At 45.0% G+C, this 26,221-nt stretch overlaps 1 protein-coding gene across 3 annotated transcripts; it reads right to left on the reverse strand.

Annotated features, from left to right (window-relative positions):
* Positions 1–14,246: 14,246 nt before the first annotated feature.
* LOC125508870 (uncharacterized) lies at positions 14,247–26,204 on the reverse strand. Of its 3 annotated transcripts, none has more exons than XM_048673664.2 (7): positions 25,877–26,204; positions 25,468–25,525; positions 25,240–25,320; positions 25,104–25,139; positions 24,709–24,948; positions 24,447–24,585; positions 14,247–14,887 (listed from the first exon to the last, which is right to left on the reverse strand). In XM_048673664.2, the coding sequence occupies exons 1-7, from the start codon at positions 26,062–26,064 to the stop codon at positions 14,412–14,414; spliced, it is 1,218 nt and encodes a 405-aa protein (XP_048529621.2). In that variant the 5' UTR covers positions 26,065–26,204; the 3' UTR covers positions 14,247–14,411. The 3 variants fall into 3 exon arrangements, with proteins under 3 accessions (XP_048529621.2, XP_087382147.1, XP_048529623.1); XM_087526021.1 differs by lacking the exon at positions 25,877–26,204 and adding an exon at positions 25,664–25,756; XM_048673666.2 differs by having other exon boundaries at positions 14,552–14,887; positions 24,451–24,585.
* Positions 26,205–26,221: the final 17 nt, after the last annotated feature.

Genomic DNA, 26,221 nt, shown 5'->3' on the forward strand with positions numbered 1-26,221 from the left:
ATGGTGTGCTCAGCTTCGAGCGACAGTGGCTCTAGCCACGATGGTGACGGGGCACGGCGGCGACGGGCGGCGGCCGCGATGGGCAGGGGGGCTAGAGGAGGGATTCGACGGCAGGGGGAGAAGGGTTGCGAGCAGGATTTCACAGCGATGCCGAAGAGGGGGTTAGCGAGCTCGGGGAGGTTCTGGCGGCGCCGAATCGACCGGAGGCTCGGGTGCCCGAGGTTGAAGACGAAGGAGAAGACGGCGTTCGGCGGCGTTTGGCGTCGCATGAGTCGACAGAGAGGCGTATGCGTCGGTGGCGGAGCACCTGGGCATGTCGGAGAGGCAAGGGGGAGGCGGTGGCCGCGGTGGTGCATGTCGGCGGCGGCGTGTTCGGGTAGAGAGGGAGAGAGAGCAGAGAAGGGGGTCGAGCTTGAGAGAGAGTGAGAGGCGACCGGAGGGGATGCGTGGCGTCGTGAGGGAGATCCAGGGCGACAAGGGAGCACGCAGGCAGGGTGGAGGTGGCCGGCGTGTGGCTGTGCACGCCGGGCACGCGCCCCTGCCTACTTGCACGAGGAGGGAGGCGACAGGAGGCGCCAGGTGGGCTGGGCCAGTGAGCTGGGCCGGCTACAGGCAGGTGGGCCAGGTTATTCTTCTCTCTCTCTCTCTCTTATTTCTCGTTTTCTATTATTCTATAGACTTTAGGGCTTTATTAAAAATGCCAGGGCATTTCCAAAAATCATGAAACTAATCATGGCTACTGTTTAGAATATATCCAACAGTAAATATTTTAGTTTATGATTATTTGAGCATTTAAAATATTTTGTAGTATTTAAATGCCCAAATGCAAATAGAGTAAGATTTAATTCAGAGCCCAAATATGTCATGGAAAAATGTGCATCACCTCTGGTTACTATTTACAACATTTTCCATAAATGATGAACATTTTTGAAAGCCATTTGGATTTACTAAAAATATTTTAGGTGAACCTAGTGCATTCCTTTGATGCTAGGGGTTTGGTCAGTCCCCATTTCAAGTCTCTGAGAAATTTAAACATGATGCAAGATGATGATGCAATGACAAGCAAGGCCAAAGCTAGGGCTGTGACAACTCACCCCCACTAAATAAGAATCTTGTCCCGAGATTCAAGATGTGAGGTAAGAAGACAGAGGGGGCAAAAGCTAACACGATCTTCTCGATCCAACTGCCCTTCTCGGAGATGTTGATCCGCTACATCATATTGATTATGACATCCTTTCCTTCGAGAACTTCATCCAACATGGCGACAAGAGAGCAAGACAACCTCACTAGAATGGATCATCGATCTTAAAGAACACAAGATCAACTCACGGAATGAGACGTAGAAACATTTCTTGAGCTGAGACACAAGTCACACATCGGAAGGGATGGAGGAAATAGATGACGGAGGTTCAATTTGGTAGGCAACAATTCCACGCTTGAGTAGGATGGTGCATGGTTTCAAAGTAGCGAGGAGATTGATTGCCATGATTCCACAACGGGGCACCTTGGGGGAGGTGACTCGTAAAATTATTACCTTAAGTGGCAAAAAGAATTACTTTTGATCCATAGATCATTGAAACTCTTCATACCAGCCTAAGGAAATCACAACTGATCATTCGAAGGAGTTCAAAAGTATGACATACTCGGACTAGAATGGATGATGTGGACTACCTTGTTGAAGACAACGCAATGGATGATTTTTCTTATCATCGGAAATGGATGGGACCCATGGTAGGTCCACTTTTGAAGATGATCTTGGACAACAACTGCTGAGAAGGCGGATCATAGTGAAAGGGCACAATGGTGGGTGCAAGCTGGGGACAAAATGCAAGTGTTGGGAATGATTCTAGTAACTGGGGAGAAACCCAACAGTAGAGAGAGATTCCACTATCGGAAAGGTTATAGCATAACCGAGGAAACTGAAAGCAGATCCCAATTAATGCAGACGATAAATCCTAGTGATTTCGCGTGCTCTCAAGAACTTGAGCATTCCCATATTCAACAAGTTTTACCAATATCCATGTCAAGGATCCTGGCAACACAACATACTACCATGATGAATAATGGTGGAGGAGGCAGATGCAAAGAAAGATAACACTTCCTCAGATTTCACCTTAGCGAGGCCAAGGGATCAAAATCTGGATGATCGACCGAGAGACATTTAGCACTCCGCTTCTAATGTTCTCCTTGATGTGCTAGGATAACCCATTTATTGATATGGTTTGGTATCTAGGACATCAAGTAAAAGGTCTGACTTCGGGAGCACAAGAATCCATAAGGAATAACTAAGGAAGTAGTATCCTACGAAATCCTTATGGGGAGGTGGCCAACTTCCTCAATCAAGATATTATAATAATAGGTCTTCCGGCTGGGTGTGTTGGCCACGTCATCCACTCTACCGGTTACCGAGAGACCAATATTATAGCTTTTGGGAAAACGTCCCAACCATCACATCTACCTGAGATTCATATCTGGTTGGTGTTAGGATATTCTAGACTCAGCATGTATGAAAATAAAGTTTGCAACACAATCGACGAGATGACGTTGCGAGATTCTCAGGAGATGGACTACGGTAGTAAGCTCCAAAGCATGAGATGGTCCTGCTACAAACATGTGAACACGCTATCCAAGACAAGCATGACCACATGGTAGTCTTATAATAAAACACTACCGAAGTTCAGGTCAGGAACCATCATCGAGGATATCAAAGTCCTTGCATAAGTCCGGATTAGCTCTTAAGAAGGAACTTCTTCTCCTTGAACAAATCAATCAGTGGCTTAGTGTGCTACAGAATTCATATGGAATTAAGATGATCAGTCTAACATACCACAGAATACTTTGCACGTGCATGGCTGACTTGGGATGATTCCAAAGGAAACAACATTGACTTTCTCGAATTCACGAAGGCAACTTGCTTCAATGCACATGTATTAGAGGAAGTTACTTCTTTCATCCGAGCATATGCTTCATGAGCTAACATGAAGAAATGCTTTCAAAGTTTCCAACACTAGCTCAATGTTCGACATGAATCATGGACAAGATAAGGATGTTGTCGATGGGCTCAACAACAATTCATCCAGGTTCCCATGAAGATGGAATTCCATGACTATGTGAACAAGGTGATAGCATTGGTCAGACCAAAGGACGTAATGGTGTATGCCCGAGGAATCAACCTCGAGTAAGACAACATTACGAACATCGTTGGTTCTGATTTGATTTGAGGATAGCCCACACTCAAAACAAAGTTTGGACAAGACAATAGATCCAACAACTGATCATGAGGACCAATCGATGAAGATATCATCTTTCTTCAACACACACACGCAAAAGATATCCCTTGACACGAACTAAGTCAGACAAGCTTTTATCTTCCAACTCTCCAAGTTGTCGTTTAGCTTAACCAACTAGCTTAGGGTTATCCAACACAGATTCTTGGAGAAAGGGTGGTTACAAGAAACCAACTTGATCACGAACTCAACATAGCGGCCAGGTGACAAGCTGGTAACACTTCCGAGAAGACATTCGAAAAATCACGAACCACTGAAATGTTATTAAGCTCGGGAGCAATCTTGCTTTCGAGGCAAGATGATATGATCAAATAAGAAAGGGATTGAATAATCCTAACTCATTGATCGAAGAGTGCACCAGAAATAAGGACTAGGTAGCACGATCAATCTTAGGATGATGATTTAATAACCAACACGCTAAGAATGAATTATTGTCCATCAACTACCAAGCAACGGGGTTGCTAGGAGTATTGATTTCACACATCACAGTTCACTTGTTGGCATTCTGGTTACAACAACACGGGATCGAAGAATGAATAATGATGGCGAGAAGTATCACTGCGTCATAAGAGGTGGTGCAATTCTCATGACACTCTTGACGTTAAGATGGTAACACTCCAAGGTAGAACAGAACAAAAGCTGGAATTGCAATTTGATCTGCGGAGTACAACTACTTTGACCCAATCATGGATATGGATGAGGTACTAGAGTTTGTTTCTCCTAGTCAATCTGAATAGGATGGCTTGATGGACCACAAGAATAATAGACATCGATGAACACGAATGCACAACTAGTCCTGACTATCAATTGATAGATGAGGGTCAGAAAACAACGGAGGAGGAACAACTCGAATGAACATATATCTTTCTAAGTTGTGGATGCATAGATTAGTATGTCGAGCAAAGCTCAACATTTATTCCGGATAACCCATGTAGAAAGGTAGAACTGGCAGATTCACATTATAGAATGAAGGACTCATCGAGGCACTCCGGTTGTGATCTTTTGGTTCAAAAGAATTTCCGCCAAGGATGGTTCGTGGTATTAGGAAGAATGATATACCACAGACCTTGGAGACTATCACAAGGTCATTAATATCCTAAAGGAACTAGCAAACACTATCAACACGAGGTATAGAGTAAATCTTGGGCTCAAGAACCCAGAAATATAATACCTACTACTAAATGGCATCACGGGATGCTTTCGAGAATGGTGGCCAGAATCATCACACTGGGAACACAAAACATGGCTAGATTACTAGGTGACTCCCTAAAACACCTAGGGTCATAATAATAGCTCCAACATATATGTCGAGGCAACAGAGTACCTCAACTCACGGATTAGTGTGGTTGAACTGGCCCAAAGGAACATCGGGAACGGAAAGAAGGGATTTGCAAATGCATCAGACTATTTAGAAACCTGGGATGACTCGGACAACATAACAGCTGTAAATGCTCAAAAGATTTGAGATCCTGCAAAATGGTGGCATAACCACTCAACAACACAATATCAAGGTTCCGAGATCAACTGTCAACATACGGAAGTAGCAGGAACGGAACTGAGGCTTGAAACTATCAATTCTATAAGTCTAAGGATTAGTAACACGTCATCCTGATAGATAGATGAGAAGGCCTAGTTCTTAATCCCCGTAGAAAGGAAGAGGTTCACTCAGATCAGAAGGACATAGGGTATAAGGAGTAAAAAGAGCTTTACGTTCCCTTCCATAATCAATTCCCTTACATAACTAAAGCATTTCTAGACTCGACTTCGACCAGTTTGGCTTGGTAATCCTACAGGCAGTCAGGCTCTGATACCAAAGCTGTCAGGACCCCGATCCTAAGTCACACCAATCTAGCATGTAACACTTCATATCACTTTGCGGCCTCACACACGGTATTCCCACGGGTGCCACCTTACCTGGCCCGGGACCGTTTGCGCCTTTTGGCTCACGTATATGATAGTGTCGCTAGCATCCATATGATAGAGAACCCGGGCCGACATGACTACTCGTGAACCCAAAGTGGCACTAACTTACGGGGACATGCATACATGAAACAACATCGAACATGTCGGTCATCAGCGTGTGATCCGGGCTGTAGCAACTGGGCTAATAGGACTCCGGGAACCCGGGCTGTAGCATGCTAGCAGGACTCTGGAAGTCACCGCGTGACATTTCCCCGAAGGGACAGACACAGGAACGAAGTGAATCACATGCCGGCCAGTCTAAGTGTTCCGGAGCAGTAGTACTGGGCTAGCAGGACTCCGGTAAACCGGGCTGTAGCAGACTACCAAGGCTAAGTGGAAGCACCAGACTACATTTCCCCATAAGAGAGACTACCAAGGATAAACAACTAGGTTGTCGGATCCCACACATACCAAGCACTTCAATCATACACACAATATGCTCGATATGTGCAAATACAACATGGCATCACAACAAGACTCTACGACTCAGAGTATTTATTCATTAGGCTTCGAGGAGCGAGATATTACAAACATGGGTCTCATGACACAACAATCATAGCATACAAATCAAGAACATGCGGAAGCTTAATATGTCTGAGTACATACATCTACAAATGAAAAAGGCTGAGAAGCCTGACTATCTACCAGATCCTGCCGAGGGCACAAGATCATAGCTAAGGTATCAAGCTAAATGTCGAAGTCCACGCGGAACTACTAGCGAGACTAAAGTCTCTCTGCAAAACATAAATTAAGCAAACGTGAGTACAAAAGTACTCGGCAAGACTTACATCAGAACTAGCTACATATGCATCGGCATCAACAATGGGATGGTGGGGTTAAACTGCAGCAAGCCAGCTTTGACTCAGTGGCTAACCTGAACTACGACTGCAAGCAACTCTTTTGAGGTGGCGCACACGAGTCCACATATTCACCAATCAATACACCACTATGGATCCGCTCCCGTCTACCTACGAGAACGCCATCCATAGCACTCACGCTTATCTTGCGAGTTTTAGAGTATCCACTTCAAGTTATCTATGAACTGTTATAGGTAACCCAGAAGTCCTTTACCGCGGACACGGCTATTCGAATAGATCATTTATAACCCTGCAGGGGTGTACTTCGTCACACATGTTTCCACCACTTAGCGTCTGCACACGACATGTGCTCGGCAGACTTCAAGCGAAAGCCGGCGTGGGTGTAGACCACGACCTGACTAACCACACAAGTCTCTAGTCCAGGTTTATCGCCTATTCAGGTTCCATCCGCAAGGAAATCCGGCCGGGGTGTCCTCAACGGCCCCAAACGATGTGTACAGGGTCCCGAGACGCCAAACGGGCACCCGGCATACCCGTCCACAGTGTATCTACCGCATCATAGCCCACCCCTAGGGTCAGCCCTACGCACGGCCGCCAACACATAACCTATAAACACCAGAAACTAGTTGCAACTCCTGGACAGAGGACGAGAGGGGTCAGTAAGTTGAGCGGGGTCATATTTCAGGGCCCAATGTGTGCTAGTAGCTGTTTCATGGATCACAAACACAGAACTTAGTTCCTAAGGACGGCTTCAATGAAACAACCCACCATGTACTCCTACATGGCCTCTCATCGGTACCTTTACCAAATCATGTTCACACACTTAGCTCTCAACAGTAGGACATGTTCACACACCTCCGATTCATCCCCGATGAATCAGACCTGACACAACTCTATGCAATAGCAGGCATGACAAACAAGCATGAATGAGTAGGCACATCAGGGCTCAAACAACTCCTACTCATGCTAGTGGGTTTCATCTATTTACTGTGGCAATGACAGGTCATGCAGAGGATAAGGGGTTCAACTACCGCAGCAAGTAACAGATGAATCATTGTTGTCCTAATGCAGTAAAAGAGAGCAGGAGCGAGAGAGTGGGATTGTGTCAGAATGAGCAAGGGGGTTTTGCTTGCCTGGCACTTCTGAAGATGATATAGCTCTTCATCGGTGTCATCGATCACATCATCGAAACCACGTCTACTGAGAGGGGACAAACACCGGCAAACGAGAGGGAACACAATCAATGTAATGCAACAAACATGACGTATGATCATGGCATGTTAAGGTACTGAATTGACCTAATGCAATATCTAGGCAATTTAATTGAAGTGGAACTCAAACAAGATCAAATTCCAACTCCAAATGTTATTTCATAAATTGCCCTAATCATCATTTGTCCTATTCAGTGAGGTTAACTTGTTCAAACATGCATGAACATGGCATAAACAGATTCTTCACATTTTTCTGATAATTTTTCATATATAAAATATTTCATTTGGAGTTACGGTTTAATTTCTATGATTTTTAGAAGTTTTGGGCATTTTTGGATTTCTGAATTATTTTAAATCTAGAAAATGATTAACTGCGTCAGCATTGCGTCATGCTGGCGTCAGCAGGTCAACAGGGTCGGTCCAAGTCAAACTTGACCAATGGGGTCCACTGGTCAGTGACTCAGTCAACTGACAGGGTTAACTAGCACTAACTAACAGTTAACCTAGGCTAATTAGTCCCTGGACCCACACGTCAGTGACTGTGGGTTTAAAATTAAGTTAATTTAACACTTAGCTAAGTAACAGGGGCAAGGGCCCACATGTCAGCGGCTAACCTAACTAACCTAAATAGGATTATCACTAACTTTAGTTAGCCAGGCGGGGCCCGCATGTCAGTGAGAGAGAGAGGTCAAACCCCTGGTCAGACGAGGTCAAACCCGCCGGACCTGGTCAACGGCTCATCGCCGACGATGACAGAGACGGCGGAGGGCTTCGGAAACGTTGTTCTGGCGACCAAAAGAGCGGCGGAGGAGCTCTATGCGTAGCTGGAGATCTCGTGCATCTAACGGTGTAAGAAGCAGCAACTGGGGTGGTCCAAAACGACGGCGATGTCGAGCTTTGCGGCAGCCGGAGTTTGGTCGTGCTCGAGTTCCTCGCTAGGGTGTTCGGGAGGAGGATCTGGGGGTGGCTACGGGTGCGCGAAGACACGCTGAGCACGGTGGTGTGCTCAGCTTCGAGCGACAATGGCTCTAGCCACGACGGTGACGGGGCACGGCGGTGACGGGCAGCGGCCGCGGTGGGCAGGGGGGCTAGAGGAGGGATTCGATTGCAGGGCGAGAAGGGTTGGGAGCAGGAGCTCACATCGATGCCGAAGAGGGGGTTAGCGAGCGCGGGTAGGTCCTGGAAGCGCCGAATCGACCGGAGACGGGCTCGGGTGCCCGAGGTTGAAGACGAAGGCGAAGACGGCGTTCGGCGGCGTTGGCGTCGCGTGAGTCGACAGAGAGGCGCAGGCGTCGGTGGCGGAGCTCCTGGGCATGTCGGAGAGGTGAGGGGGATGCGGTGGCCGCGGTGGTGCACGTCGGCGGCGGCGGCGTGTTCGGTTAGAGAGGGAGAGAGAGCAGAGAAGGGGGTCGAGCTCGAGAGAGAGTGAGAGGCGACCGGAGGGGATGCGTGGCGTCGTGAGGGAGATCCAGGGCGACGAGGGAGCACGCAGGCAGGGTGGAGGTGGCCGGCGTGTGGCTGTGCGCGCCAGGCACGCGCCCCTGCCTACTGGCGCGAGGAGGGAGGCGACAGGAGGCGCCAGGTGGGCTGGGCTAGTGAGCTGGGCCGACTACAGGTAGGTGGGCCAGGTTATTCTTCTCTCTCTCTCTCTTATTTCTTGTTTTCTATTATTCTGTAGACTTTAGGGCTTTATTAAAAATGCCAGGGCATTTCCAAAAAATCATGAAACTAATCATGGCTACTGTTTAGAATATATCCAACAGCAAACATTTTAGTTTATGATTATTTGAGCATTTAAAATATTTTGTAGTATTTAAATGCCCAAATGCAAATAGAGTAAGATTTAATTCAGAGCCCAAATATGTCATGGAAAAATGTGCATCACCTCTGGTTACTGTTTACAGCATTTTCCATAAATGATGAACATTTTTGAAAGCCATTTGGATTTACTGAAAATATTTTAGGTGAACCTAGTGCATTCTTTTGATGCTATTGGTTTGGTCAGTCCCCATTTCAAGTTTCTAAGAAATTTAAACATGATGCAAGATGATGATGCAATGACAAGCAAGGCCAAAGCTAGGGTTGTGACAGTGTAAGTCATGGTGAAGTTAGAATACATTAGTATTATGAAATAATAAAATATGAATGGATTCATAACAGTACCTAAAGTTTGTGATTTGGTTTCTATACTAACGGATCTCACGAAGGTTTTTGTTGAGTTTTCTGTGTTGAAGTTTTTAAGTTTTGAGTGAGATCGCAATGGATGAAGGAATAAGGAGTGTAAAGACCCTAATCTTGGGGATTCCCAAGGCCCCGCTAGGTAATATTCAAGGACACCCAAGACTCTAAGCTTGGGGATGCCCCGGATGGCATCCCCTCTTTCTTCTACCTACCATCGGTAAATTACTTGGAGCTATATTTTATTCATCACATGGTATGAGTTTTGATTGGAGTGTCATGTATTATATGAGTCTTTGATTTGTTTGTTTTTAGTTTGACACAATCATCTTTGCTGGATTCACATTTTTGTGAAGGACACGCATTATTTGGGATTTGGTAGAATACTCCATGCGCTTCACTTATATCTTTTGAGCTAGGCAGTTGCTCTAGTACTTCACTTATATCTTTTAGAGCACGACGGTGGTTATATTTTAAAGAAATAGCTGCACTCTCATGCTTCACTTATATTATTTTGAGAATTTGATAATAGTAATGACAATATGCACAAGTTATGACATTGGTGCTAATATGATAGGTATTCAAGAGGGATAGAAGAAAAACTTTCATGTAGATCACTGAATATGATAAGTTTGATTCCATACAATAGTTTTGCGATATAAAGATGGTAATATGTGGGAGGTACTAGTGAATTATTGTGGTTTAGTAAGAATATTGATGTTAAGGTTTGTGATTCCCGAAGCATGCATGTATAGTCTCTCGTTATGCTAAGAAGTTGGAGCATGATTTATTATTGATTGTCTTCCTTATGAGTGGTGGTTGGGGACGAGTGATGGTCTTTTCCTACCAATCTATCACCCTAGGGGCATGTGTAGTAGTACTTTGCTTCAAGGGATAATAAACTCTCACAATAAGTATGTGAGTTCTTTATGACTAATGTGAGTCAATGGATTATACACACTCTCACCTTTCCGCAATTTGCTAGCCTCTTCGGTACCGTGCAATTTCCCTTTCTCACCTCGAGATGTGGTGCAAACTTCGCTGGTGCATCCAAATCGTGTGATATTATACACTCTATCACACATAAGCCTCCTTATATCTTCCTCAAAACAGCCACCATACCTACCAATTATGGCATTTCCATATATAGTCATTCCAAGATATATCGCCATGCAACTTCCACTGTCCCGTTATTATGCCATGCATCATCATTGTCATATTGCTTTGCATGATCATATGCTGACATAGTATTTGTAGCTCAGACACCGTTCATCATTTTTATACATGTTACGTTAGATCATTGCACATCCTGGTACACCGCCAGAGGCATTCATATGGAGTCATATTTTTTCTAGTATCGAATTATAAATAAATAAAAGTGTGACGGATCATTATTCATTATTAGAGCATTGTCCCAATGAGGAAATGTAAAAAAGCCAAAAAGAGCCTAGAAAAAAAGAGGCCAAAAAGAGTCCAACAAAAAAATGAGAGAAAAAGAGAGAAGAGGCAATGTTACTATCCTTTTACACACTTGTGCTTCAAAGTAGCACCATGTTTTCATATAGAGAGTCTCCTATGTAGCCACTTTCATATAACTAGTGAGATTTTTTCATTATAGAACTTGGCTTCTATATTCCAATGATGGAATTCCTCAAATGCCGAGGTCTTTTAGAGCAAGCAAGTTGGGTGCACACCCACTTAGTTTTCCTTTTGAGCTTTCATACACTTATAGCTGTTAGTGCATCCGTTGCATGGCAATCCCTACTCCTTGCATTGACATGAATTGATGGGCATCTCCATAGCCCGTTGATTAGTCTCGTCAATGTGAGACTTTCTCCCTTTTTTGTCTTCTCCATATTAATCTCTACCACCGTACTCTATTCCACCCATAGTGCTATATCCATGGCTTGCATTCATGTATTGTGTGGGGATTGAAAAAGTTGAAGCGCGTTAAAAAGTATGAATCAATTGCTCGACTTGTCATCGGGGTTGTGCATGATAAATACTTTGTGTTAAGAAGATGGAGCATGACAAGGCTATATGATTTTGTAGGGATAACGTTCTTTAGCATTTTTATTTTGAAAGGCATGATTGTTTGTTGGTATGCCTGAGTATTGATGTCTTTATGTCAAATTATAGACTATTGCTTTGAATCATGCGGATCTAAATATTCATGACATAAAAGAAAGATTACATGATGAACATGTTAGATAGCATTCCACATCAAAAATTCTGTTTTTATCATTTATCCATTCGAGGACGAGCAGGAATTAAGCTTGGGGATGCTTGATACATCTCCAACGTATCTATAATATTTTATCGTTCCATGCTATTATAATATCAATCTTGGATGTTTTATATGCAATTATATGCAATTTTGTATCATTTTTGGGACTAACCTATTAACTTAGTGCCAAGTGCCAGTTCCTATTTTCCAGGAAATCAGTACCAAACAAAGTTTAAATGCCACGAAACTTTTTGTCAATTTTTTTCTGGACAAGAGAGAACCTAGAAGCTTCGGGAGGAAACTTGACAAGAAACGAGGAGACGGCAAGGCACTTGGGCACGCCCAGGTGCCTTGTGGGCCCGTCATGGCTCCGTATGACCTAATTCCACCTCTATAAATTCTCTAAAATCGGGAAACCAATATAGAGCCACCCAAAATACTTTTTCCGCCATCGCAAGCCTTTGTTCTTGCGAGATCCCATCTGGAGGCCTTTTTCGGTACTCTATCGGAGGGGGAATCGATCACAGAGGGCCTCTACATCAACCTTGTTGCCCTTCTGATGATGCGTGAGTATTTTACCACAGACCTACGGGTCCATACCTAGTAGCTAGATGACGTCTTCTCTCTCTTTGATCTTCAATACAATGTTCTCCTCGATGTTTTTGGAGTACTATTCGATGTAATATTCTTTTGCGGTGTGTTTGTTGGGATTCGATGAATTGTGGGTTTATGATTAGATTATCCATGAATATTACCTGAGTCTTCTCTGAACTGTTTTATGCATGATTATTATAGTTTTGTATTTCTCTCTGATCTATCTGTTTGGTTTGGCCAACTAGATTGATTTATTTTGCAATGAGAGAGATGCTTTGTGATGGGTTCAATCTTGCGGTGCTCTATATCCCAGTGACAGAAAGTGACAAGACACGTATTTGTATTGTTGCCATTAAGGATAAAACGATGGGGTTTATACATGTTGCTTGAGTTTACCTTGTCTACATCATGTCATCTTGCTTAAAGCGTTACTCCGTTCTTTATGAACTTAATACTCTAGATGCATGCTAGATAACGGTTGATGTGTGGAATAATAGTAGTAGATGCAGGCAGAAGTCCGTCTACTTGTCTCGGACGTGATGCCTATATACATGATCATTGTCTTGGATATCGTCATAACTATGCATTTTCTATCAATTGCCCAAACAATAGTTTATTTACCCACCGTATGCTTTTTGTTTGATAGAGAAGTCTCTAGTGAAAACTATGGCCCATGGGTCTATCTTTATCATATATATAAACCAAAAATACCTTGCTGCAATTTGTTTACCGTTATTTTATTTTGTGTTTTTGTTTATCTATCTACCATTATCAGACTTGATCCTTGCAATTAACCGCCGTGGGGATTGACAACCCCCTTGATTGCGTTGGATGCAAGTATTTGTTCTTTTGTGTGTAGGTGATGTTCACGAGGTCTTGCGTGGTTCTTCTACTAGATCGATAACCTTGCTTTTTAACTGAGGGAAATACTTATCGCTACTGTATTGCATCATCCTCTCTTTTTCAAAGAAATCCCAACGCAACTCACAAGTAGCAGCAAGCAGGTCCGTACATGGGTAATGTGGCTTCTGACATGTTGATGCATCCCCTGGTGATAGTATGCATAACCGTCACAATTTGCAAGCACGGTCAATTTATATTATATTGCAATTGGTGGGCAATTTTGAGAAAAAAATCATATTTTTTGACAAATTTTAATTATGCAAAATTTGAATTTGAATGCAAATTCAGCTATCGCTGCTATTATTAAACCGTAAACTTGACATTCTTAAACAGACTGTCTGAGCCATTACAATAACCAACCATGTGACATAGTCGTGCAATTTTCAAACAATGCACCAGTATGATGGAGGTGTTTGTTCAGCTCTAGGCATCGGATCCTGTCGATGCAATCCTCACGACGTAGCCAATGTTTTCTCTTCCTTCGCATTCTTGACGACTTCCAGTTCTTCCTGCTGCTCTACAAGGGCGGTGTTGATATATTCAAGACGGTTATGCATATCTAACAAGCCCATTTTCAGATCTTCAATTTCATCTTGCTCCTCTGGCAGGGCCTTCTTGAGGCCTTCAGGTAGTTTTTGGTGCCGTACAAGGGTAATCTTCACACATTGAAGTTCATGTTGCGGATCCTTCACAACTTAACGTTCTTGCTGCTGCTCTGCCAGGGCCTTCTTGACAGTTTCAAGTTCTAGCTGTTGCCATGCCAGAGAATAACATCAAGTTCGTCATGCTGGTTTGCCAGGCGTGCTAGACAGCTTCTGGATCTTCCTGCTGCTGTGTCAAAGCATTGACAACTGGTTGTTTCTGGGCCTCAAGACTTGCAGTAATGTCATCATTTGAGAATCCTAACTTTTCCTACAGAAAACCGATTATAAGCGGGAATTTGTCTTGCTTCGATAAGGCCTTGTTCGGTTAATCGTCCTCCCAAAGGGGATTGGACTGGATTGGAAAGGATTTTGACTTGTTAGGGATTTAATCCCCTTTACTTCCCTGTCAACCGAACAAGGTCTAAGGAATTTGCCATCTTCACGGCAACTAAAATTTCCATAAAAAAGCATTCGTTTTGCCATGCCTTTCCAGAAAAGGTCAACACAATAACATTCTCCTCAAACAAGTATACTCTGGCAGTATAGAGCAGTCTGCTGGAATGCACTTAGATGTTGAGTCAAAATCATTACAATCTTGAGTGGCGTATACATTTTGTTGGATTGGAAGTACCATGCTGACGAGCAGTAAAATGCATACGCTGCCCATCTATTGATGCAAGCTTGAAGTCCCAGCCTTCCACGTTCTTTGGGACACATACATCATAGAGCATCTTCCCCAACAGGCCATCAGGGTTCTTCGCGCTTTCAACACTCGGCATGTTGAACAACTCGGGTTTTAGCACTTCACTGCTGCTTTCGTGGTACTCCATGGAACTCGGTAAGAAGAAATGATTGGCTGGATCAGCTGAAATCCTCCCTAGCCTATCACTGGAGCTTACAGCAGTCTTATGTAGATTGCGAGACGAATAAGGTGTGTCACTGTCCTCACTCGTGCCGACACTGTAGTCATTGAGTCGTTTTCTGCTTGTGTAAAGCGCTGAAGCCTTCATGAGCAGCTCAGTCACTGCAGCTCGGTATTCCTCAGTGTGATGCTTGTAATGTCCTGCATAACAAATGGAGAAGAGATAGTGGTAGATAGATAAAACAGGGTGTGAGGGTGTTATATTCTTTCATACAGGCAGAGTCAAGATAAAATTGGCAATCCTCTCAACTGTCTCGTGGACAAAAGGGTGCTTTAGGCAGACAAAACAAGGTGTAAGGGTGCTATATTCTTTTGCTAAAAAAGGGTGTTATATTCTTTCATAGGGAAAACTAAAGATAAATGGATAATTCACCGCTGGTATTAATGGGGAGTATCACATACCATTTGGCTCAAAACATGGTTGTGTGTGGCTCCTGCAGCTGGTACATTTGTTATGTATTTTCTTCCGCGTTCATGATGTGGTGATGATTTGTTGGTGCCTATTGTTTGCAGAGATTAGCCAGTATTTGGGAGATGAGGTTGCTTGTTGGACTGGAACCAGAACAAGAAAGAGAAGGTGCTTAAGTAGGGAACTGAAACAGTTTTTCTTTCTAGAAGGCCTTGTTTGGTGGAGGAGGTTTGGGGAGGGTTGGAGGGGAATATCCCCGCAGGGCCCAAAATCCCCAGAAATCCTTGTCAGCCCATTTGACACGCAGGGATTGAGCAGGCCAACCCCCTCTGATCCCCATGAATCCCTCCCAATCCACGTGGTACAGAAAATCTCCAGAGCCACCCGTGGAACAGAGGAGCATTGGACGCTTGCTATGCTGCTGCTGTTGTAGGAGGTTTAACCAAATAGAGGGATTTATGAGGGGGGAGGGATTAGTGGGGAATTGAGGGGATTGGGTGGAGGAGAGGGATTAACCAAATCCCCTCAAATCCCCATCCACTTTGGGGCTGCAAAACCTCCCCTGTCAAACGAGGCCGAAAGGTAATTCTTGCCCATATAGAGGGACCAAGCCGAGCATGCCATCACAGCCTAGATTAGGTTCATTTTCTTTGAATATATGTGTTCTTAATCTTGGTTTCCACTAGCATGTGCTCTGTCTTTCAGGCTAGATTCAAATTTGTTGTCAGAGAAACGAAACCTTTTATCAGCAAACATATATGTGCACAGGAGACGAGAATTGAATGGTAGGGAAAGCATCTTTCAGGAGATATGCTGGCTCCTGCATATAAATGATTATAGTTTCTCATTTATTTGTACTTTCAAATGGGTGAGGTGGACGGAGCGCAGTCTCTCCCCAATCAGGGATTTTTTGTGGGAGGAAAACTTCCGATCTATTCATCAACTGTCAAGGTAGTACAAAGAACACCAGAAGTAAAAAACACACCTACGTCCGTAGACCACCTAACGACGACTACAGGCACTAGACTTAACTTAATATGTGTGACACAGCCTAAAAAAAACTTAATATGTGTGACACCGTTGCAACACACGGAAGAGTGGTAATCATCCATGTAAAGACTTATCATATACTTATGCTCTTCCATGCTTTAGCAAGATACTAGCTAAATACCCATGCGTTTCTACGGGATGAAACGATATCTAAAGAGTGGTGGCGTGTGACTGATTGTCCTCGGACGCGGTGGCGTCGACTATGATGTGATTGACTGCACGCCTAATTAATTGCATGCAATTGTGGGCGAGGCAGCTCTAGCCTACCCCAACTTGTTTGGGACTAAAGGCTTTGTTGTTGTAATGGCTGCGTGTCGATTTGGCACTTAGTTTCCAAATTGAACGGACCTAATTAACTACATGGATAATTAATTTAATTGATATGTTGTATATTATATAGCAGCAGATCTGCTGTTTTTGTTCGATTTGTTGTATATGGCAGCGGATCTACTATTTTTGCTTGATTTGTTGTATATGATAGCAGATCTGCTGAGACCACATGTGTGATCGTAACTGAACTAAGGAAACGAACTAAAGGTGTGGATAAAGAAAATCATTACTGACCAAAAACTCGGCGGTAGAAAACCAGAAACGGGAGGCGAAAAATAATAGATGGGAGGGGAAGCTTCACCAAAGGCAAAAATCATTACTGCCTTCAATAGTAGAGATGATTGTTGATGACAAGTGACAATAGTTGGCCATTAACAAGTTATTGTAGGGAGTATTATTTTGCAGATGCAAGACATTGGTTGCTTCTACCATCCTTCTCGCGTTTCATGTGTCCCATACAGTCAAATAAGACCTTCTTTCTTACATTATGGATTTACTACCTTTACCGATAAGTCATACAGAAAATTAGGAAAAAGGGTAAGAACGATAGTGGCATACCATATGAATCATATTAGTTCTTACTAAGCCACGCTGACGGTGTCCTGGACTAGGGGGTACTCAACACGTCATCTCCCGATCTGATAGATTGGGCCGAGGACCCCCGTGGCCGTATACTCATGGGCCAATTCGGACAGCTGCCGCATACAAGGAAGATTCCACAAGACTTGGCGATCAAGACAAGGACTTCTCCTCACCGGCATATTCGGCTAGGACTCTTGTTAACCTAGGCCTCTGGTGCATTATATAAACCAGGGCCAGGCTAGTCGATATACAATATATACAACAATCATACCATAGGCTAGCTTCTAGGGTTTAGCCTCCTTGATCTCGTGGTAGATCTACTCTTGTACTACCCATATCATCAATATCAATCAAGCAGGACGTAGGGTATTACCTCCATCAAGAGGGCCCGAACCTGGGTAAACATCGTGTCCCCTGCCTCCCGTTACCATCGATCCTAGACGCACAGTTCGGGACCCCTTACCCGAGATCCGCCGGTTTTGACACCGACATTGGTGCTTTCATTGAGAGTTCCGCTGTGTGATCGACAAAAGGATCGATGGCTCGCCTGCAGATCAACTGCGACTTCGGCATCTTCGTCACCAGCTCGACTGGTCACCTTGGTTCGACCAAGAATTGCGCCCCGTGTTCGGATCACCATGTCCGGACGAGGGCCTTCATCAAACATCAACTCCGATCTCTATCAAGATCACGGAGGAATCATCTATGGAGCTCGGGGGCTCAACGTCAACATTGCCCTCAAGCGACCGTGCTGTTTTTCTGGACAGCGAACTCGTATCTGCCACCACCACCTCCTCGAGTATCGCTTTGACGATCGCTTTGGTGGAATTGTGCGGAATTGAGTCTAGAACAACCCTGGAAAATTTCGTCGAGTTCCGATGGAGGAATCTCTGGCAATCCACGATATACCGGAGCCCTGTCAAATCTGGACGGGAATTTGGATGAGTTTAGGGCGTGGTGTCCAGCTTCTAGCTCGGACGTCCTTTGGAAGATCCAACCGTTGATCGGCTGCGGAATTCCTATATCTACCACCTCTCAAAATTTCGGCTCGATCCGACCGTCCAAACTCCGGGAACCTTCCATTAGTGCATCACTTTTCGGATCTGTTTTCTGCGCGAAAACGAATCCGACCCGAGTTCATCTTTTTTATGAACAGGATTTCGGACATCCCTTTTGAAGGAAGTTTTGTATGGGGTATTGTGTTTTGTTCCCGAACACATCCCACTAACTATAAGATCTTTTGAACATGATCTTCAACATCATGCTGGTGTCAAACCAGTCCGGCAATATCACTCCACGGCTGCCGACCTGCGCTAGACACGGCGTCACTTTGTTGAGCCGAGCTCAACTTCTTCGGATCATCATCTCGGCAAGCCGAACAAGAGCCCGGCATCGCGAAGGATAAATCATCACCAACATCGCCGCCCCACGGATTACACGGAGCGGGCATACCGGCATCGCCGCACGGTCACTTCATCAAGCCGGCATCGACCACGTCACGACCTGCATCGGCAGGGCCGCACTATTGCTTCTTCAAGCTGGTGTCCGTCACGCCGACCTACTTCGACCCATCGGCTGACATCGAGGCTTCGACATCTTGGCTGGACCGGAGGCTTCGCCATCTCTTCATCAACCTACTCCGGAAACTTCGGCGTCACTAGCCGACCAGCTCCGTCATGTTAGCTGGACCGAGGGCTTTGCCTCGGCGAGCCAACCTTTGCCGGCATTGCCATACCGTCGCTTTATCGCCATTCAGGCAATGGGTGTGCGGATCGAGTCCCAATTTTGGGAATCACCTTTCTTCGGATTGCTACAACAAATAAACCAGGTGCTATCAATCCTAGTATTTTTTTGCTTGTTTGGGTTTATTTTTCCCAAGGAATTATTACTTTGGTTTGTCCATCATCTGTACACAGGTCTATCAAATGATGGCTGCATTAACGACAGTCGCATGGTGGTTCAGTCAGTTTCCGTACATAGTCCGGCGAACGCCGCACTCGGAGCTCAGACCGACCTGCGAATTCAGGCTTTGCCACGCCTTTACCGCATCACGCCGACGCCCTGCATCAACTTGACTTCGGCGCCAGGCCATATTTCTTTTATTACTCACTTTGCATAAATTATTTATTATGCAACGATTTTTTTAATTATCATTATTACTATTATCTCCGGTTTGCACTATTTTTTGTGCACAGGAAAATGATCCGGGGATTTCGGCGTCACTCTGCCGGACTGCATTGATCGTGCTATGTCACCACTTCGGCGTGTCAAGCTCTCCGCTCCGCCACCTCGGGACCGGCTTGAGGGATGGAACCTTGCCCCGCATCAAGCTCGGACCGCGTCATCAATACCGAACACATTAACCAGCTAAGTCGCTTTCATGCTCAAAGCTTTAATTTCTAACTTGCGTTCGGTTCGACCAAGCATTATACTTTTTTGGAAAAAAGTTGCTTCTAAAAAATTTCCTTGTCCAAACTTTGTTTGTGACGCATAAATCCAAATACCCCGTTTACTTGGGGGCTTCCTTTATGAAGCTTTTCCTGTTGCATATGATTATACTTGTACGACTTCGTTCCTTGTTCGTGTATTACGCCACAATATGCACCACATTGACTTAAGTGATTTGCAAGCTGGGTTGCCTCGCTCCTGTGTTTACCCCTACGTTCCCGATTGTTCGGCTAGGGAGTAAAGGGAGCACCACTGCGATTGTCATGATCGGGTCACCCGAGACGGACCTCAGACTGGGTGAAGCCGAAAGCTAGCGCTCTTATAGTTATTCAATGATGGTCGGCACACAACGAAACTCATGAGTACAAAAAATATATTGCACAAGTCTCATAATAACAATGAGCACCGAAGAAAGGTATCGATGGGGGTACTATTTTCTTCAAAGATGCTTCTTACTCTTCGCAGTAATATAGCATAAGTTCCCTGAGCGCGCTTTGTCTGTTACAGCCTTATGGCCTGATTGCCTGGTTATTGGAAACACCGTCGATATTCTCGACCGATGGAGTACATAACACTTTTCGGTCCTTAACCGAAGAGGGAGAAGCCGACGGTCGGTTAAGACGCGTTTAAAGTTCGGTTGAACATAGATATGATATAAGTACTTCGGTACATGTAATCATTCTTCTACCCAAGTCACTTGGGGGCTCTTAAGTTTATTTGAGCCGTTTTATAATAAGTGTTCTTCTTCTCAGTCGTTGCAAAGTTCTATTATTATTATTTATCACTCCTTTTTCGACGCGAGTGTGCGGTCACTAGCCGGGGAGCCTAATTTCTCTCTCAAAGCCGCTGGAGTTTAGTTTGCTAAACTGGCCTAATGAGAAGTACTCCGCCCTCGGGATAGGAGGTTGAAGCCGTAGGCTGACCCGCTCGAAGTCTTGAGATAGGATGTGTCATGTTAAAGGACGACAGAAGCACTTCTTTTTTCTAAGACCAATTTTCGGATTGGCACCGAACACTTGATCTTGTTCGGACGTCATGTTTTTACTGACGTTTCTTGGTTTTCCAAGCTTTTTGGCACTTCTAAACTATTTGTGCTTTTCCAGCATTAGTCTCGCAGTGCAACGCCGGACACCTTAAGGGATTCGGCAAAAACATTCTCAGATATTGCTCTATATGCATCGGTTTCAAATTGTGTCTTCGGTCAATAGTTGGGTTGCCCAGCTCCTGCACTTGCTTCCTACGTTCCGTTTTGTTTGGCTAGGCGTGCAAAGGGAGAACCACTGCGATTGTGCTTCCAGCTCACATGGTTAAGCACCTTAGTGGAGAAAGCCGAAAACTGACTGTCACAATAAGCGTAAACTGGTCAGCGATCCGATGACTATGACGGGCCATTCATAACATTGGCCGAAGTGTTTACGGCTTGACCTCGACTGTCGCTGAACACTACCGAGGGCTATTAACTGGCCTCCCAAACTAAATCCTCGATATTTTGCTCTTACATTCGAGCTGAGGTTTCATGATCATGCTTAGCATGACAACCCAAAGAAAGGAACCGATAGCGGGACTATTTTCTTTGGAATACATTTCTTCTGTTAAACAGTAATATAACATATCTCTCTGCGTACCTTTGTTTATAAAACCGTGTGGCCAGATTGCCTTGTTTGTCGTAAATCTTTGCCCTCATAAAGGCTTTATAAAGTAGGACAAACACTCCTCGGCTACTGGCCAAGGAGGTGGAAGCCGATGGTCGGTCAACAAAGTTTTGTACAATGCGGATCCGAGCATTAATGACGTAAAGTACTTGGATACATAGAGTCATTACACATAATTTGTGATTTTACTATGGATATTGATCCTTAATTCGGCCACCCGTGCCCGCATTAAGGCTCGGGAGCTACTGGGCTTCGGGCTTATTATTTACAAATATTAAAGGGGCACATCGATCCCCTGATCTGGTGTTGCCACCCGACCAGTGTCTCGGGGGCTACTGCATTGCTTGTCCAATGCAGAAAATTTTATGTGCAATATAGTTTCCGAGGAGATTTTGATCCTCAGGTTGGTCGACCGCACCCAACCTGAGTCTTGAGGACTGAGCACGCCGCTTTTGTGTCCCGAAGTATTCTGCCGAGCTAGGACTTGATCCTCAGGCCGATTTTGCAAATCAACCTGAGTCTCAGCGGCTACTGGGATCAGCGGTCTTATGTCATCCTTCATGTGCATCTCGGGTTTTAGACTGATACACACCTTGAGGGCTACTGGCTATATATCTCGGCAGAGAATAAATTGCATCAATAAAAAATATTGACAAAAAATCGGCCCATAGTCGGGGTGGTGCACCACCTCGGAAGCAGTCCGGCATAAAGCTCGGGCGCTAGTGGCTGGCTCCATAGAGGGCATTTCCGGCATTAAGCTCGGCTAAACTCCTTCAACTTTTTTGAACCAAGGTGATATGACACCTCGGATATAGTCCAGCATTGGAGCCTGGACACAGTCCGGCGTTGGAGCTCGGATATATTTCAGCGTTGGAGCTCGGATATACAGTCCGGTGTTGGAGCTCGGATACATTCCGGCGCTAGAGCTGGGAAGCGGTCCGGCGTTGGTGCTCGGCTGCAAAAGATACCTCAAATGCAGTCCGGCGTTGGAGCTCGGACGCAAGAGGACCCTGCCTCCCGGGAACAACTTCAAACCCAAGGTGTGGCATAAAAATAAACAAGGCATTGATAAAGGCCGGAAACTTAAAGGGGCTTCTCGGATACCCGACGTGTAAACTCGTCGAATGCATTTCGGCGATCCTCAAGATCGAAGATAAAGAAGATTTGTTGAACCAGTTTTCAAGACCGACGACCGAAGATGAAGAACAGTTCGAAAGAATGGAGGAGCGTCCCTAACTTGAAGACCGGTTCAGGGGGCTATTGACGGTGTCCTGGACTAGGGGATACTCAACACGTCATCTCCCCATCTGATAGATTGGGCCGAGGACCCCCGTGGCCGTATACTCATGGGCCAGTTCGGACAGCTGCCGCATACAAGGAAGATTCCACAAGACTTGGCGATCAAGACAAGGACTTCTCCCCACCGGCATATTCGGCTAGGACTCTTGTTAACCTAGGCCTCTGGTGCATTATATAAACTAGGGCCAGGCTAGTCGATATACAATATATACAACAATCATACCATAGGCTAGCTTCTAGGGTTTAGCCTCCTTGATCTCGTGGTAGATCTACTCTTGTACTACCCATATCATCAATATCAATCAAGCAGGACGTAGGGTATTACCTCCATCAAGAGGGCCCGAACCTGGGTAAACATCGTGTCCCCTGCCTCCTGTTACCATCGATCCTAGACGCACAGTTCGGGACCCCTTACCCGAGATCCGCCGGTTTTGACACCGACACACGCATTTGTTATTCAGCTCAAAATTCTCCATCGGAGTCAAAGGTACATGTTTAAGAACAAATTCTTACTAAGCCTAGCACTAGCATTCAGCTCAAAATTCTCAATGCAAGTCAAATTCTTACTAAGCCTAGCACTTGTTATTCAACTCAGAATTCTCCATCAAAGTGTGCATGAAACATGCACAGAACCTTATCTTCGCGCTAGGAATGAGGCCCTTGCACAGTGACAGCCTGATGGGTTCAAAATGAAATTACTGATTAGTTGCATATGACATTTTCTCTTTCAGTGTTTGGATCCATGGGTTAGAGTTAGTTTGGGTTAGTTTGGACTCAACTAACCCAAAAATATCCAAACAGGAGGGTTAGTTTGGGTTAGATACATCTAACTCATCCAAAAAATCTAACCCACCCAAGAGGTGTTTATTTGGGTTAGTTCTTCTCGGGACCACTAAAAAACACCTTTTTCTCTCGCTCTACCCGCAGCAGATCCCTCCCCACTTCCTCGAAGCTTCTCATCCTCTCCCTCCCTCCCTCTCACACCGCCTGTGAAGGCGCCTCGCCGTATCTGCGCTCCATCTAACCCTGCCATCCAAACACCTCTTTGGCTAGAGTTAGTTCAGGGTTAGAATCTAACTCTAACCTCTAACTGAGTTAGAGTATCCAAACAGGGCCAGTATATGTCAGTCCAAGTTCATCTAAATCTGTCTAACTTCAAGTTCAACATAGGCCTTATCCAGCATAGCCAAACGCGAAACGGAAGTCCAAACATAGTCCAACTCAACGACGTTCATGCTATTTGACTGGTCCAACAACGCTTGGTCAATCAGGCAGTTATAGTTTATGTAATATCCATGGATGTGGCTCACTGATTGATCACGGTTTGCGCACAGTTCTATATTAAAAAAAATGAATTTTAATGGGCAAAATGAACTCCACGTGACAGGGACAATAGGAACAACACACACTTAAGGCTTCCTTAGAGTTTTAAATTCATATTTAGAGTGACAGCACTCTTGTTCTGCTTGCTGAAACCTGAAACTGCAATGTGGCTAACTGGCAAGCCATTAGTACAAGAGAGTACATTTATGGCTGGGAAGGGTGACCCAGGATGAGTTGGGATATTCCTCATGAACTTAGATTTATGTTTATTTCAATTAGCATATAAGCAAATTCGTTGAGAAAGTTGCAGAAGTGAACAATTGAAGCTACGACTTTGGCAGGCTCGTGCATTAAAAAGCTGATCAGTTGTGGATCTGGATTGGAACCACCAGTAGTAGACTTGCACTATGATGAGTGGTAACTGGTAAATTGTCCAATTTCAGCGTGTAGCCATTATGCATTCCCGCATATATTTGTCCATGCCTATTTTAACTAGCACGAATCAGCACTTTTTGTCAGTGCTAAGTAGTACTGGATAGCACATTTAGTCTTTGTATTAATAGCTTCCACATGACTTGGAAGATTGTAGCAGTAACAAAGGGCGTACCTACATGTGGAGAACTGTGCCATTTAACTAAATTCACATCACCACCCAGCTCCAGCAGACGCCGTCCAAAATTTTGAACGACTGAACATGGAGCAAGTTCATCATCCTCTGAACAGAATATGAGTATTGGGCCAACATGCTGCACATATAATGGATGAAGGTCACATATATATGCAAAATTTCTACCTGCAATCACGTTATAAGACATTGTAATCTTTTTTTTTGCGGGGAATAAGACATTGTAGTCAATGGAGTGACATACCACTGACGAGTATAGTGTCTCCCAATATTCTTTGCGCTGTGCTTCAAACTTGCCAATGAAAAGAGTGTCTAGACCCGAGGCAATGCCTCTAGTCATCCATGATAAGACACGTGGAGGTTCAGGCATCTTCAGGACACTTGGGTGAAGGAGAAAGCGGGTGCCTAAATCACTCACAAAATCTACAGGACTCGAGTCATATATTTGTCCACATACGCAGTCCCGTACAAGTTGATAGTCACCCTGTAACAAGAAAAAAGCATTAAGTTTTCAGAAACATGAGTAAATACAAACTAAAATAACGGCCATTGGTAGGCTGCAACTTGTTTTCTTGAATAAAAATTTCGTGACAACTGCGTGCAAACACAAGGGGCGAACAGCAAAAATGACCATCATACCAAACTCAGCTGCCCTTTGCACCTTCCCTCGATCAGCTGCCAGTGAACAAAGATAGCTTTAGCCTACAGATCCTAGACAAGGCATCAAGAGATAACTGTTCCCTTTAAAGGCTTACAGAGGCTTCGATCTTCTTACCTGAAGAACCTTGTATGTGCAACCTTTTGGTCCTCCCGAAAAGGATGCAAACACAACAGGTACTGGTCTAATATTCAGTTCCTGGATTTTGAAGATTAAATCATCAATGGTCGATGATTACAACAAGTAATCAGACGTGCCAAAACAATTAATAATCCACACTGCACACAGTAATTGACCCAAGCCAGGTGGAGGTAGCAATAGGGTGGGATGCACAGTTGCGCAGACCTTCACGAGCTCCGTGAGCACCCGGTCAGCAAGCACAGCAGCCTTCTCCGGCATAAACCTGGGCAGACATGCAAATGGGATAAAAAAAAGGATTACATTGTATAAGCTATCAGATCACACTACAAACAGTTGGGAGTTGCAGCCATCCAACAGAATCCACATATCCTCGCAGCTTTTCCTCGCACATCCAACCTACCTATCTTAAGTTCTGGATTTCCTGATCAATTTGGAAGTTGCCAAAAAGACGCATACCAAGTCTAGCATCAGCCGCGTGCCCCCAAATATCCCAATCTAGCAAGAACCGAATATACTCTAGTAAAGTTTGCATCAGCTATCCAATCAGATAAAACACCCCTGGAACCTAAAATTTTCGCTTCCTGAACATGGGAGTGGAGAGAGGCGCACGTACAGGGTGACGAAGTCGGAGTGGCAGACGAGGCACGCCCACCCAAGGGCCGCGTACAGGTCCACGTACGCGCGCACGTGCCGCTCCTGACTCGACAGCCACGCGAACATCACCACCACGCCGCCGCCGGCCTCCGCACCCGCGGCGCCGTCGCTCGGCCGCCGGCCGCCCCAGTAGTGCCGCCCCCACATGCCTCCTGCCGGACGTCCCTGCCTCAAGTTCCTAGAAGCCTCAGTGCTCCTCCTCCTCCTCCTCCTCTGCTTGACTTTTAGGCTAGAAGAAACCGTGAGGATGGGCGCCGAAGCGTGTGCCAATTATTGGGTGTATCTTGGGGACGTGTGGCGGTTA

This window comes from Triticum urartu, chromosome 5A, assembly GCF_056163025.1.
Source record: "Triticum urartu cultivar PI428250 chromosome 5A, HENAU_Tu73, whole genome shotgun sequence".
Classification (NCBI taxonomy): Eukaryota; Viridiplantae; Streptophyta; class Magnoliopsida; order Poales; family Poaceae; genus Triticum; species Triticum urartu.